Source organism: Oenanthe melanoleuca, chromosome 12 (genome assembly GCF_029582105.1).
Source record: "Oenanthe melanoleuca isolate GR-GAL-2019-014 chromosome 12, OMel1.0, whole genome shotgun sequence".
Lineage (NCBI taxonomy): Eukaryota > Metazoa > Chordata > Aves > Passeriformes > Muscicapidae > Oenanthe > Oenanthe melanoleuca.
The window spans coordinates 1,034,233-1,047,722 of record NC_079346.1 but is presented as its reverse complement, the minus strand read 5'-3'; the positions used below and the strand labels follow the sequence as shown (position 1 = coordinate 1,047,722).

Below are 13,490 nucleotides of genomic sequence, written 5' to 3'. Positions count from 1 at the left end.
GGGCTGCAGCGGCTCCGGCTCACGCGTGTCACAGAACCCTTGGAAAAACGCCAGGATCAGAGTCCAGGCTGTGCCCGATCCTCCCCTGTCCCCACCTAGAGCTCTGAGCGCCACATCCCGGAATTCCTCGGACACCTCCAGGGATGGGGATCCGAACCTCCCTGGGCACTTCAAATCCCTGACCACCCTTTACGTGGGGAAATTCCTGCTGTGTCCCTTTCCATGGAGGAATCACTCCAGCTCTCCAGCCGCTGTCACCGGCAGCCCTGGGGCCTTTCCCAGCCCTGCAGCCGCTGTGCCGCAGCCCGGAGCGCAGTGGGGCTGGGCCCGGTACCGGCTCGGGGCAGGGCCCGATGGCGGGGCAGGGCCCGGTACCGGCTCGGGGCAGGGGCTGGGCCCGGTACCGGCTCGGGGCAGGGCCCGATGGTGGGGCAGGGCCCGGTACCGGCTCGGGGCAGGGGCTGGGCCCGGTACCGGATCCGCCCTGCCCGGGGAGGCCGCGCCGCTGTCCGGCCCCGCCCCGCCGCTGCGCCCGAGCCGTGCCACGACAGCCCCGCGCCGCCCCGCCCCTTTAACGCCGCCGGGCGCTGCCCGTGAGTGACACACCGCCCGCCCTATGGCCGGCGGCAGCTGCCGCCTCCCCGCCGGCCCCGCCAATAGCAGCGCGGCGCGGGCGGGCTCTGCGCCGCACCCGGCCCGTGTTTCCCTTCCGCTCTTAAAGGGGCCGCGGCGGGCGCGGGCGGCGCCGCTGCGCTATGCGCGGGCGGCCATGCGATGGCGGTCGGTGGTGCTGGGGCTGCTGCTGCTGCGGCTCGGGCTGCAGGCGCTGCTGGCGCTGCTGCCCGCGCTGGCCCGCGGGCTCTGCCTGCACCCGCGCCTGCCCTGCCCCGGCCCGCGGCCCCCCGCGCTGCCCGGGCCGCCCGCGGGCGCGGCGGGGCGCGGGCCCCGCCTGTGGGGAGCGGCGGCGGGCGGCGATGAGTACGAGCGGCGCTACAGCGGCGCCTTCCCGCCGCAGCTGCGGGCGCGGCTGCGGGACGCGGCCCGGGGCATGTTCGTGTTCGGCTACGACAGCTACATGGAGCACGCCTTCCCCCGCGACGAGCTGGACCCGCTGCACTGCCGGGGCCGCGGGCCCGACCGCCGCGACCCGTGAGTGAGGCGGGGAGGGAGGGAGGGATGGATGGGTGGATGGGTGGGTGGGTGGATGGATGGATGGATGGGTGGGTGGGTGGGTGTGTGCTGGGGGCCCCCGGCTCGCATCGGTCCCTGTTTGTGTCTCGTTCGGCTCAGGCTGGGCCCGGCCTCCTCCCGGTGCTGCCCAGCCACAGGACAGTTGGTGCAGGCCATGAGCTAAAGTTCAAGTTCCACCTCGGTATGAATCGTGCAATGGTTTGGGTTGGGAGGGACCTTAAATCCCACCCAGTGCCACCTCTGCCATGGCAGGGACACCTCCCACTGTCCCAGCTGCTCCAGCCCGGCCTTGGGCACTGCCAGGATCCAAGGCTCTGGGCAGCCTGTGCCAGGGCTGCCCACCCTGCCAGGGAACAATTCCTGTTAATATCCAATATAAACCTATTCTCCTTAAGTCTGAAGGCATTTCCCTTTTTCCTGTCACTCCAGTCCCTCTCCATATTTCCTGTAGTCTCCCTTTGGGTACTGGAATGAATTTCTTTCCATAGTGGGGCAGAACTGTGGAACAGTTGCTAAAGGAATCACGGAGCCTCCCCCTTTGGAGTCATTCCAAACCTGCCTGGACACATTCCTGTGTCACCTGCTCCAGGTGACCCTGCCTGGACAGGAGGTTGGACTGGATGATCTGCACAGATCTCTTCCATCCTTAACAATTGTGTGATTCTGCTCTTCCAGCTCCAACCTGAACATAAATGATGTGCTGGGGAACTACTCCCTGACGCTGATCGACGCGCTGGACACGCTGGCGGTGAGTCCTTGGCATGGGGACACTGCCCTGGCCACCCTGGGACACTGCCCTGGTCACCTTGGGACTGCCCTGGTCACCCTGGGACACTGCCCTGGTCACCCTGGGACTGCCCTGGTCACCCTGGGACTGCCCTGGCCACCCTGGGTCACTGCCCTGGTCACCCTGGGACTGCCCTGGCCACCCAGGGACTGCCCTGGCCACCCTGGGTCACTGCCCTGGCCACCCTGGGTCACTGCCCTGGCCACCCTGGGACTGCCCTGGTCACCCTGGGTCACTGCCCTGGCCACCCAGGGACTGCCCTGGTCACCCTGGGTCACTGCCCTGGTCACCCTGGGTCACTGCCCTGGCCACCCAGGGACTGCCCTGGTCACCCTGGGTCACTGCCCTGGTCACCCTGGGTCACTGCCCTGGCCACCCAGGGACTGCCCTGGTCACCCTGGGACTGCCCTGGTCACCCTGGGTCACTGCCCTGGCCACCCTGGGACACTGCCCTGGCCACCCTGGGACACTGCCCTGGTCACCTTGGGACTGCCCTGGTCACCTTGGGACTGCCCTGGTCACCCTGGGACACTGCCCTGGTCACCCTGGGTCACTGCCCTGGTCACCCTGGGACACTGCCCTGGCCACCCTGGGTCACTGCCCTGGCCACCCTGGGACACTGCCCTGGTCACCCTGGGTCACTGCCCTGGCTGGGGGTGCTCCCCAGGGCTTGCCCAGGTGCTGCAAACAGCTGGATCACGAGCTAACAGCTGGATCACAACCCAGCAGCGGCCCATGGGGGTAACAGCATGAGAGTAGTTGGAGATGTCAGCAGAGATTTCCAGAAGAGACAGAGGAAGTTTTGGGGCTCCTCCCCAAGGTTCAGATGAGATCTCTTTGGGATGTGCCATCCCTGGTGCTCAGGGTGGGTGGATTTGAACTGGAACTGCTGGGATTTGCAGGGAGGTCTGTCAGGAGGAGGGTTCATTGTGTGCACAGCAGCTGCAAGAGCTTGTTTCACTTGGTAGAGGGGCCTGACTGACACAGGGATCTGTGTGAAGAGTGCTGAAAGGAAGGAGGGGGAAACCTGTAAAGCTGCTTCTCACCTGCATCTGATAAAACTGGAAGATAATGTGAGGAGCAGCTCAGTTTTGTGCAGCACAGGGTGTGGGGTCATGAGGAAGAGCTCCCTGCTTGGGCATTTTCAGAGACCCCAGTAGATTTCATTACTCTCATCTCTGCAGGTTTTGTGCCTTCTGGAGTGTCAGGGCTCAGTGATATGCTGGAGCCATGGGGGATGTGGATCTCCTCTGGTGCAGAAGGTGGTTTGGGCTCTTTGGGGTGTAAAACCCTTCCCATTCTACCCTGGGACTGTAGCACTGGTGAGGAGCTGCTTGAGCAGGGCAGCTCTGAGCAGAACTGAAAGCAGAAGTGAGGGAAATGCTTTCTGAGAGAGAAGTTTGGGATCTGTGCTACGTGGCTGATAACAGTGCCTTCCTGTCCTCCTTCAGTGCTTAACTTTTCTCAAATGTAAATGTTCTGGTTGCTAAAGTCTCTTGAGTTTCAGAACTGCTGCATGGGGGAAGCCTGTTCTGCTCCTCATTGCTCAGATCAAACCCATGATGCTTCCCCACTGGGTCTGGGCAGTGGGGACAGCTGGCACCTGCTGCTTGGGTTAAAAGTTCAGGTATGTCCCAGCCTTTTCATGAGCTCAGGCAAGCAGGAACCTGTGTTTTCCTTCCATATTCCTAGGTTAGACCTGTAGGAAGCAGGCACAGGGGAACTCCTGGGTGTGCAGTGTTGGGTCAGGAGCCTGAAAGGTTGGACTGGTCTTTGGTCAAATAAACATTAAATCAAACTTTATTGTTCTGCAAGTTGTGTTATGCTTTAAGCTAAACTTAACTCTTGGACTGATAGTTCAGGCAGTTTGAACACTCAGTGTGCTAAATCTGACTGCTGGCCTAGGATGTGACCTTGCCATTCTCTTCCCCAACCCTCTTCTGAAGCAGCAGTTGTACAAACTAGCTTTGTTTTTCTGTAAAAGGTAATGGGAAACTCCTCAGAATTCCAGAAGGCAGTGAAGTTGGTGATTGACACAGTTTCATTTGACAAGGACTCAACAGTCCAAGTTTTTGAGGCAACAATCAGGTATGTGGTGCTGAGTTCCTGTCTTTAAAGCAGTAACAGGGTTAAAGACTTGGTGGGTGTAATTCAAAGTGAAATCATTGATTAGGAGGATTTTAGCAGGCTTTATTCCCTAAATTGCTCCTCAACTAATCTGTTTCTTAATCTTCTATGAAAATATTCCATCCTTTCATATTGGAAACAATTTTAATCAGTCCTGTGTGAGCTGGAGCAGGGAGACAGCAGTGAGGTTGGCTCTGTGCTTGCAGTCTCTGCTTTTTTGGTGTCACTCTTGCAGCAGAGACTCAGATCTGGGCCCAGGAAACAACCCTGGGACAGCTTTTCCCTAGTTTGTTTTTGTTTCATGGACTTCTGCTCACTTTCACTTTCATTTCAGATGAAAAAGACTCTTCTGTCTTGGAAGTGGGTTTAGATACTTCTGATTTTAAAGGGTTTCATTTTCTGAGTGTCTCAAGCAGTGTTTATTCCTGCTTCTCTTGGCTAGGCTTTCTTTTTTCTGAGAACTAAGTTTATGTCACACCCTTCCTGCCACCTGCAGGGACAAGGAGATCTTCACTCCTAAACAGACTTGTTACAAGAATTCCTGGGTTAAGTAAATTTTGCAGGACCAGCTTTTGGGATACTGTGGCTGACAACAGCATGACTTCTCCATGTATTCACTGCTGATGGAGGAAAACCAGATCACTTTGTGTAGTGCCTGTGAGGAGCACAAAGTAATAATTGTGTCAGACATGACACCAGGTTTAGGTGAATAACAAGGTTCAGAACAGACTGAAAATCTGAATTTTCCTTTTCCCACAGGGTTTTGGGGAGCCTGCTGTCTGCCCACATCATCATTACAGACTCCAAGCAGCCCTTTGGTGACATGACCATTAAGGATTATGACAATGAGCTGCTGCACTTGGCTCATGACCTGGCAGTGAGGCTGCTGCCAGCCTTTGAGAACACCAAAACTGGCATTCCCTATCCTCGGGTGAGTGACACAAACAGCCTCAGAGCAGTGTTTCACCTGCCCTGCAACTTGAATTTTGTGCCCTTTTATGTGCACTTGTGGTACTGAGCCTGCTCTAAGTTATTCTAAAGTGACACAGGGTGAACTGCCCTAAGTTTTGGTGACGTGGGTAGTACAAGTTGCTCCTTCTGTCCAGTAAATGTTTTCCCTGGGCTGATTTTTCACTGTGTTTATTTTTCCCTGTGGGTCAGGAGTCATTTGTTTCTGTGCTCTTTGGCTGGAGCATTCCCTGCCCTGTGTCACACAATACTGTCATTAGCAAGGAATACTGTAAAGCTGAGAAAAGTGACTCTCTTGCTACTAAAACAATTCTGTTAGAATAAAACTCTTCTGAAATATTTATCATACTGATATCATACTGAGCTTGGAATGTATCATTTTCCTGAAGACTGCTCAGTGGGTACTCAATACTCTGGGATTCTTGGGTGCTCTTGTTTTAAGCAGATGCAGTTGGCAAGCAGAAGGCTGTCACTACTACTGGAACAATCCTAAACTGCAAAACTGCAATTAGCACCTGCCTGGCTGCTCTTAATTTCTGGAGACAGCAGCACTGCTTTTCCTCCAGACCTGCCAGGCTGTAGAAATGTGAATTTTCACTTCTGTTCAGGGTTTGGTAAAGCAGCTGAGGGTGGTGTAACTTCCCTTCAGGCTGCCTGCCATGGGGAAGGGGAGGAGCATCCACTGAGGAAGCTCTTGGTTTCAGCAGCACAAGCTGAGGGGCAGCAAAGAAGGAAAAGCTTGAATGTTTAGTGGAAAGCAAGAAGAAGTGAAGTTTGCAAGGGTCAGCAAGTATAAGACAAAAATGGGGCTTGCCCACTTTGAGCATGATGCTACAAAGATGGAAGAATGTCAGGAATTCTACAGGGAAGCTTCCCAAGCAGCAGTGTGCTGGTTTTGTGTCTCTGAGCACTTTCCATGCTCCACATTGTGCAGAAACTAGCAGGAAGGCTTGTTCCTGTAGGTGAGGTGCAGCTGTGAGCACAGCTGGCTGAGTGCAGCCTGCCTGTCCCTGTTCCAGGTGAACCTGAAGAAGGGGGTTCCTCCAGACAGCCACAACGAGACCTGCACAGCAGGAGCTGGGTCCTTGCTGGTGGAGTTTGGGATCCTCAGCAGGCTGCTTGGAGATTCCACCTTTGAGTGGGTGGCCAGGAGAGCTGTGAAGGCCCTGTGGAGCCTCAGGAGCAATAACACTGGACTGCTGGGTAAGGTCTGGCTGTTGCACTCAGGCTGTGCCTTCAGGCCACACTTCCTGCACCTGTCCTCACCTTTGTCCTTCTGCTCCCTCTGTAGCTCTTCAGTCACTTTCTCCTTGTGTTCCCTGGGGTTGTGTTGAGCTAATGGCACTTTGAGGTTTTCTAAGAAAAGTGGAGTCTCTGAAAGACTCCTTAGGGCACAGGTTTTCAAATGGAATTTTTCACAAGACTGGGGGATGGAATTGAAGGCCCTGATTTGTGTCCCCATTAATATAATTCAGATTGGCAGATGACTAAAAGTACTTAAAATAACTGCATGTGTGTGGGTGTTCCTCAGATGAATCCACCACTAACACTTCATCTGATGTTCATCTTTGATCCCTCCTCCTTGGGAATTTCTGAATGTGTAATGTTCCCAAATCTTGACTGGAGTGTTTTTCTCTGATATACTCAGCAACCTCAGACTAAACTTTTACTTTGTTCTAAAGGAAATGTTGTGAATATCCAGACTGGTCACTGGGTTGGAAAGCAGAGTGGACTGGGAGCAGGGTCAGATTCATTCTATGAGTACCTGCTGAAGTCCTACATCCTCTTTGGGGAAAAGGAAGACCTGGAGATGTTCAATGCTGCCTACCAGAACATTCAGAACCACTTGAGGAGAGGGTATGTGATTCGTGTCAGCATCAATTCCTTGGGCAGTGACTCCTCTGGAAGATCTGAAACATATCTGTTTACAGTGCTTTGTGTCATGCTCTAGAAAATCTGTTCTGCTTTTTTCTGTAAGAATCAAAATCTCATTTCCATGGTAGTCTCCTCTTTCCTCAGCAACTGATTGGGTGCAGAGAAGCCAAACTGGTTCCTGCCCCATTTATAAATGTGAAGGCTGAGAAAATCTGGCACTGCAAAAGAAATGTACTAATTTGGCTGCTTTGTTCTTCTGAGGCACATCTTGCCTAGCATGACTTTTTGGTAGAGCTTGTGCTGGCAGAGCTGTAGGACAGGATACATCCCTGTGTGGGAGCAGGGCTGCTGTGTGGGTTCCTGTCACAGCACACCAGTGTGTTGTGTGTGCTGTGCTGTGCTGTGCAGCAGAGGTTTCCAAGCTGCTCTTGTTCCCTGCAGAAGGGAGGCCTGCAATGAGGGGGAGGGGGACCCTCCCCTGTACGTCAACGTCAACATGTACACGGGCCAGCTGATGAACACCTGGATTGACTCTCTGCAGGCCTTCTTCCCTGGGCTGCAGGTAAGCTTGCCTCCTGGGAAGGGCCTTCCTAGTGCTGGGCTGGGAGTGAGTGTGGGCTCTGAGCTGAGCTCCCACCTCAGGGCTTGCATCTGGCTGCTGTGATAAGAGCTCAGTTCAGTCTGCAGTACCACAGCAGGGTGGGGAGGCCTGGCCTGCTCTCTGCCAGATTTGAGAGACTCAGCTTCTCTCTTTTAACCTCAGCATTTGTATTCTGTGCTGTGAGGCTCTGCTGAAGCTTTTACTGCAGAGAATGAATACATTAGTACTTTCTGGGTGTTATTTCCTGTGTGTTTTATGGGAGAAGAGTTGTATTGGATGCCACACTCTCATCTTTGCTGGCTTGCAGCACTAAGTGTGTGTGTCTGGCTGCTCTGGTGCCCAGGTGCTGATAGGAGATGTGGAAGATGCCATTTGTCTCCATGCCTTCTATTATGCCATTTGGAAACGCTATGGGGCCCTCCCAGAGAGGTACAACTGGCAGCTGCAGGCCCCAGATGTTCCCTTCTACCCGCTGAGGCCGGAGCTGGTGGAGTCCACTTATCTCCTTTACCAGGTATTGGACTTCTCTGAGCTGCACATCATGGCTTGGCCAAAATGCTTCTGTTCAGAAAGTCCCTTTTCCCCAGAAATTCCCTTTTTTCCCCTGACATGTGGCCAGCTGAATTTTGGCAGCCCTGGAGCTGCCTCTTGTCATGTGGAGTCTGGGCAGGCACTGCAGTGTTGAGCAATGTTGTGGCTCTGCTGTTTGCTTCCAAAGTTGCCTTTTTTATAAGGCAGGCAAAAACAACACTGAACAACCTTTCCTAAAAGCTGCTGGCAGGTTTTTACAAGGCAGTGACTTGTGACTGCTCAACCAAAATCGTTCAAGTAAATGTAACAGCTTTTCCTGCAATAGTGTCCAGGCACAGATACAATAAACTAAACTAACTCTGCCTACAAGGAAGGGATCAGAGAGTTTGGATTTACTACAGGTTTTCTAGGATTTGCACTGAAGCAAATGTGAGAAGCTTGCATTGGCTAATCCAAGTCATGCTCCCATAGAGATAAGTCTGCTGTGATACACAAGACTCTGGTACCAATAGGCCTTTGTTGTGTTATTTTTACAGGATTTCAGAATTGCTGACTCTAACTCTTGTCTGTCTTCCTTATTTAGGCCACAAAGAACCCATTTTACCTTCATGTGGGAATGGATATTCTGCAGAGTTTGGAAAAATATACAAAAGCAAAGTCAGTCTTCAATGTTCTTTTCTTCTCTCAGTGCTATATACCTATATTTTATTATACAAATATTATATAGAATCCAGTCTGCCACATGTAGGTAAACCAGAAAGTCCAGCCCTCCTTGAAAGCCACAAGTGATGATTGTTTATTGAGCACTTCTTTCTTTCCCACCTGAAAATGAAATTATAGTCCAGTCGCAACTTTATACCTTTGCAATTTTATCACTGCCTTTCAAAATGTATTGTTGATGATCAGCTGCTAAAAACTGCTGAAGATAGTAGGGATTTTTCCTAGGGATCCTGCAAGGTTATTTCTCTGCTCATTCAGCTGAGCTGAGGGGTGGCCCTGAGCCAGGTGCTGTGGGATATCAGCTTCCAGTTCAAGGCAGCAGCAGTGAGCCCTGACTTTAATAGGAGCAGCTGAACTTCTTGCAAGGCTCAGGGGGAAGACAGTGAATTTTTATTCCTTATTATTAATTGGTTGATTTTCTAGATGTGTAACAACTGGCCAGGTCAGACATTGCTGCTGAGTGGGGTTCAGGTGATCACAGACCCCCAGCACCCCAGAACCAATAAGCAGTGAGTGCTTGCACAGCACAATTGCTCCCTTTGAACTTCACCCCTGGCAGTGGGAATGCTTTGAAATGAAGGAATGTCTGAGAAGGAATATCTGGGCAGCACTTAGAGGGCAGGACAGCTGGAACTGACCCCAAAGCAATGTCCAATGTTGCAGGTGTGGCTATGCCACGTTGCACCACGTGGTGGAGAAGACCAAGGAGGATCGAATGGAGAGCTTCTTTCTCAGTGAAACCTGTAAATATTTGTACCTGGTACGTGTGTGTGCACAAAAATGGCACAGGAGGGGCAGGAGGTTATTAATTATTCATTAATTGGGGGCAGGCCATCATTAATGGCAACCTGCTGGGCTCTGGGGTTTGTGTTTGGGGTGATTCAGGCTGAGCTCCTCTCTGAGCTCACCCAGTCTCTGAGGTGGGGCAGCTGCCCAGCAGTGGTTCCTGAGCCTGGAGAGCTGCAGATCTTTGGAAGGGGCTGGGCAGGAGAGGGAGCAGGAGCTGCTGTCAGCTCTGGGCTGATTGCTGCCTGGAGCAGCCTCTGCTTCCTCCGTGCTGGGCTTTGGCACTCAAAGGAGAAAGCATTTGGGCTTTGCCTAAGCCCCTGCTCTCAATCTCCTTTAGTGCAGAAAACCAAATAAATCTGTGGCTGAGTGGGTGCCAGCCTAGAAATGCCTCACAGAGCAGCTTAGAAAAATAAGGGCACTTTAAGTTGTGTGAGAAGTTTTTCTTCTGCTCTCCTCTCCTAACTGCTCAGATCAATCCCTTGCATTAAGAATATTTATTGCCATTTGCTCCAGCATTATTTAGCACTCAGAGGCATTTCTGTGTGATCCCTCAGTGTGAGACCCTGTTTGCAGCTCCTTGTTAGTGAGAGATGAAGGATGTGGCACACCCACAGTGACTGTCTCTCCCATGTCTCCCTCAGTTGTTTGATGAGGAGAATCCAGTGCACAGATCTGGGAATAAGTTCATGTTCACTACTGAGGGCCACGTGGTGTCTGTGGATGAGCGATTCAGGAGCTCCCTGTGGGAGGACATCCTGCCTGCAGAGGGGGACAGCAGCCACAAAAGCAAAGCCACCGAGCTCAAGGCAGCCAACTTCAGCTCCAATGTAAGGAATGCTCCGCCTGGGGTGGGGAGGGGCAGGCAGGGCACAGAGCCCTGGGAAGTGGCACTGCTGCAGGGTGTTTCCTTAGGAATGCTCAGTGCATGAGGAGCTGCCCTGTGAGGGATTCTGGTGAAGGTGAAACTTGTCCCCTTTCAAGTATTTAGTAGCAATTTTTTTTGTTCTTTGTTAATTTACTTCCAATTATTTTTCCCTTGCCCTTTTCTTTGCCCCTAAAACTCTCCAGTGTTGCTGTCAGGGGCAGAGGGAGCAGCAGAGGGTCATCTAAACCACCTAAACCAAACATCTAAAACAGGCTTTGTCTTCCTCACTGAGTTTTGGGAGTGTAAGGGGACTTAGCAAGGCCTCAGCTGAGAGCTGTGCCTCCAGTGCCCATCAGCAACCAGAACAGATCTGGTTTTAATCACAGAATCACAGAAAGGTTTGAGTTGAAAGGACTTTAAAGAGCATCTCATTCCACCCCCATGGGCAGGGAACCTTCCACTGGAGCAGTTAAGGACAATGTTTAAAATCTCTGCTGGTAGGTTCTGGTGTGGTTCCTTCCCTCCTCCCCACAAAGCTCCAGAAAAGAGCATTATTTTCAACATTCACAGTTGTCATAGTGAAGGAAATCTCAGTTGCACAACAAGCTGTGCTGTGTGTTTGGAAGCTGCAGCCTGCACTGAGGAAACACTTGCTGCTCATTTATGGGATTTGTGCTGGAAGTCTGCAAAGAACAAGGGCAAGTTGGAGTAAAAAGTGTCATTTGGTACAAATTTCTGTATTGGGAGGATCTGAAAGGATTGCAGAGGGGATGGGCTTGCCTGGTTTGAATTGGAGTTTTGAAACATTTCAATTTTCTCCACAGTGTAACAGAGTCCCTGATGAGAGGAGGTACCTGCTGCCCCTGAAGAGCAACTACATGAGGCAGATTGACAGAATGGTGGGGCTGATCTGAGGGACCCTGCAGGGGAACTTGAGAGGAGTTTGGGATTGCCCTGCAGCCCTTCCTCCCCCTGCAGCTGCTCCCTGACAGCCTGAGCCCCCCCGTGTCCCTGGGCTCAGCCTTGCACACAGAGATGCAGCTCAGTGCTCCCAGCTGGGGCAACCTGTGCCACCCCCAGCTCTTCTTTCAAGACTTCCTATGACAAATGTTGCAAATGAAGGCTGAATTTATTTTAGAAGAAAAAGAAGGCAAATTGGCCTGTGCCACTTAGCTACCTCTTTGTAGCTGTGTTACAAAAGTCCCTCTAGAGCAGGGTCTGGTATTTAATCTGAAATGATCTGGGGTGTGGGGAAGGAGTGGGGAAGTGCAATTTTTTACACCAAGTTGAATTATTGAATTTTTCTGACTAGCAATACACAACCTTAAGGTCTACTCAGGTAGGAACCCACTGGGTTTGCTGGAACAAAACTGCTCTGTGTGCTCCTGGAGGGAAAACTGCTGCTGGTGTCAGAGCTTTGGTGGAGTCTGACAGAAGCTGCAGGGTTGAGAGAGCCTGGAGCTGCAGAAACCAGTGATCAAACCAACCCAGGTGCCTTCTTGGGAGGGAAGGGGGAATTGCAAAGCCACTCAGGCAGAAGTTCCCAAAGTTTCCTTGGTTGCCATGTTTTAGTGCCTTTTCAGGAGAGATGCTGCTAAGAACTGGTGTCACAGTACACAAAGAACAAACTGTTCACATTCCTGACAGGATTCATGTGTTAGTGCCTTAAGTTCTCTTCTCTAGCAGAGAAAACTGAACTTCCTTGGGAAGATGGAAAGTATTTCTGATGAGCTGGTTAAAAAATACAGTGGAACCCAAAGTCACTTAAAAAAAGATGTTTGGGGGTTTTTTTTTTAAGATACTGGAAGAATATCTATGAACTTCCAGGAAGAAAGCAGTTAAGGGCTTGAGGGATGACAACAAACTGAGGCCAAAACAATTAATTTAAATATAACAAGTTGGTTTTGTTTTTTTTCCCAGTGGTTCCCCATTTCTTATATACTTCTAATTTTTGACTACAGTTGAAGTAGTAGAATGTTATTTTTGGGTTAATGATTTTAAATTGAGGTATAAATACAAGGGCAACTTGATCTGCTGTATTTTCACCTTCTTACAACAACATTGGTTTTCATAAACCACGTGTTGCAACTCAAAACATTTCTAATAAATATGAAGTTTGTGCTGGAGAGGTTATTGTTGGAATCTTTTAATGCACCTCAGGGACTTTGTTGTAAAATCTTCTATTCCACAACAGTTGAATCTTGTATTCAGGCAAAAAAAAAAAAAATCAAGTCTTCTTAGTCTTATTATATGTGTTTGGAGGGGTGAAGTGTTGGAGGGGGGAGAGGAAAATAGGTTAAAATTTCCCAAAATATTGCAATAGAATGAATTGCCTTGGTGTTTGAGGCAGCTGGGATTCCAGCTCCTGTAGAATTGGCTTTGCCAAAGGTGTTATTGGAGTGTCTGAGCTGTCTGTTTCAGTGGAAAACAGGAATTGCAGGTGTTGTGGTGCAGAGAGGTGCTGGGAGAGGTTTGTGAGAGGGGCAGGAGGATGGACAGATGCCCACAGGGACTGGGGGCACTTCTGCCCACCCAGGCACAGGGCTCTGGGCTCTCAAATGCTGCTCCTGGGCCAGCTGGGCTCATCCAGCCCTGGGATGAGGAGTGGGGTGGGAGCCCAGCACAGCATCCCACAGTGGCTGTGCAAAGTCAGCAAGTGGCAGTGCCAGGTGGGCAGGGTTTAGTTGGGGATGGGCAGGATTTGGGATGGGCAGGATTTGGGATGGGCAGGATTTGGGATGAGCAGGGTTGATTTGGGGATGGGCAGGGTTTGGGGATGGGCAGCACTCCAGGAAGGACAGGACACCAGGACAGACACACCTCAGTGCTCTGGTGGCCTCTCCTGCCCCAGGTTTGCCCCTGACTCAGCCCAGCTCCCTGAATGTGACACTGGCCACTCTGTTTGTGCCTTCTGAACCCCTGGGCCCAGGGAGGCTCCCAGCCAGGACTGTGCACAGAATCCATTCCTGAGCTTTCCAGAGAGAATTCCACCCCTGTGAGGAGGTTGCACAACTGTTCTGCCTTTGTGTTTTCCT

General features: G+C 51.7%; 1 protein-coding gene across 3 annotated transcripts; it reads left to right on the top strand.

Annotated features, from left to right (window-relative positions):
* Positions 1 to 729: 729 nt before the first annotated feature.
* On the top strand, positions 730 to 12,581 carry EDEM1 (ER degradation enhancing alpha-mannosidase like protein 1). 3 transcript variants are annotated; one of them, XM_056501607.1, is made up of 12 exons: positions 735 to 1,149; positions 1,867 to 1,939; positions 3,963 to 4,066; positions 4,865 to 5,036; positions 6,037 to 6,277; positions 6,757 to 6,931; positions 7,391 to 7,511; positions 7,894 to 8,064; positions 8,665 to 8,738; positions 9,465 to 9,561; positions 10,232 to 10,417; positions 11,280 to 12,581. In XM_056501607.1, the coding sequence occupies exons 1-12, from the start codon at positions 770 to 772 to the stop codon at positions 11,367 to 11,369; spliced, it is 1,884 nt and encodes a 627-aa protein (XP_056357582.1). In that variant the 5' UTR covers positions 735 to 769; the 3' UTR covers positions 11,370 to 12,581. The 3 variants fall into 3 exon arrangements, with proteins under 3 accessions (XP_056357584.1, XP_056357582.1, XP_056357583.1); XM_056501608.1 differs by having other exon boundaries at positions 736 to 1,149; positions 6,094 to 6,277; XM_056501609.1 differs by lacking the exons at positions 8,665 to 8,738; positions 10,232 to 10,417; positions 11,280 to 12,581 and having other exon boundaries at positions 730 to 1,149; positions 9,465 to 9,560.
* The last annotated feature ends 909 nt before the right edge of the window (positions 12,582 to 13,490 follow it).

Bases quoted from the DNA above. Each gene is read 5' to 3' on its own strand.
- EDEM1 (XM_056501607.1), top strand. From the start codon at position 770: ATGCGATGGCGGTCGGTGGTGCTGGGGCTGCTGCTGCTGCGGCTCGGG. The intron at 6,278-6,756 runs GTAAGGTCTGGC...TTTGTTCTAAAG, and splicing joins CAATAACACTGGACTGCTGG to GAAATGTTGTGAATATCCAG. The intron at 10,418-11,279 runs GTAAGGAATGCT...TTTTCTCCACAG, and splicing joins CAGCCAACTTCAGCTCCAAT to TGTAACAGAGTCCCTGATGA.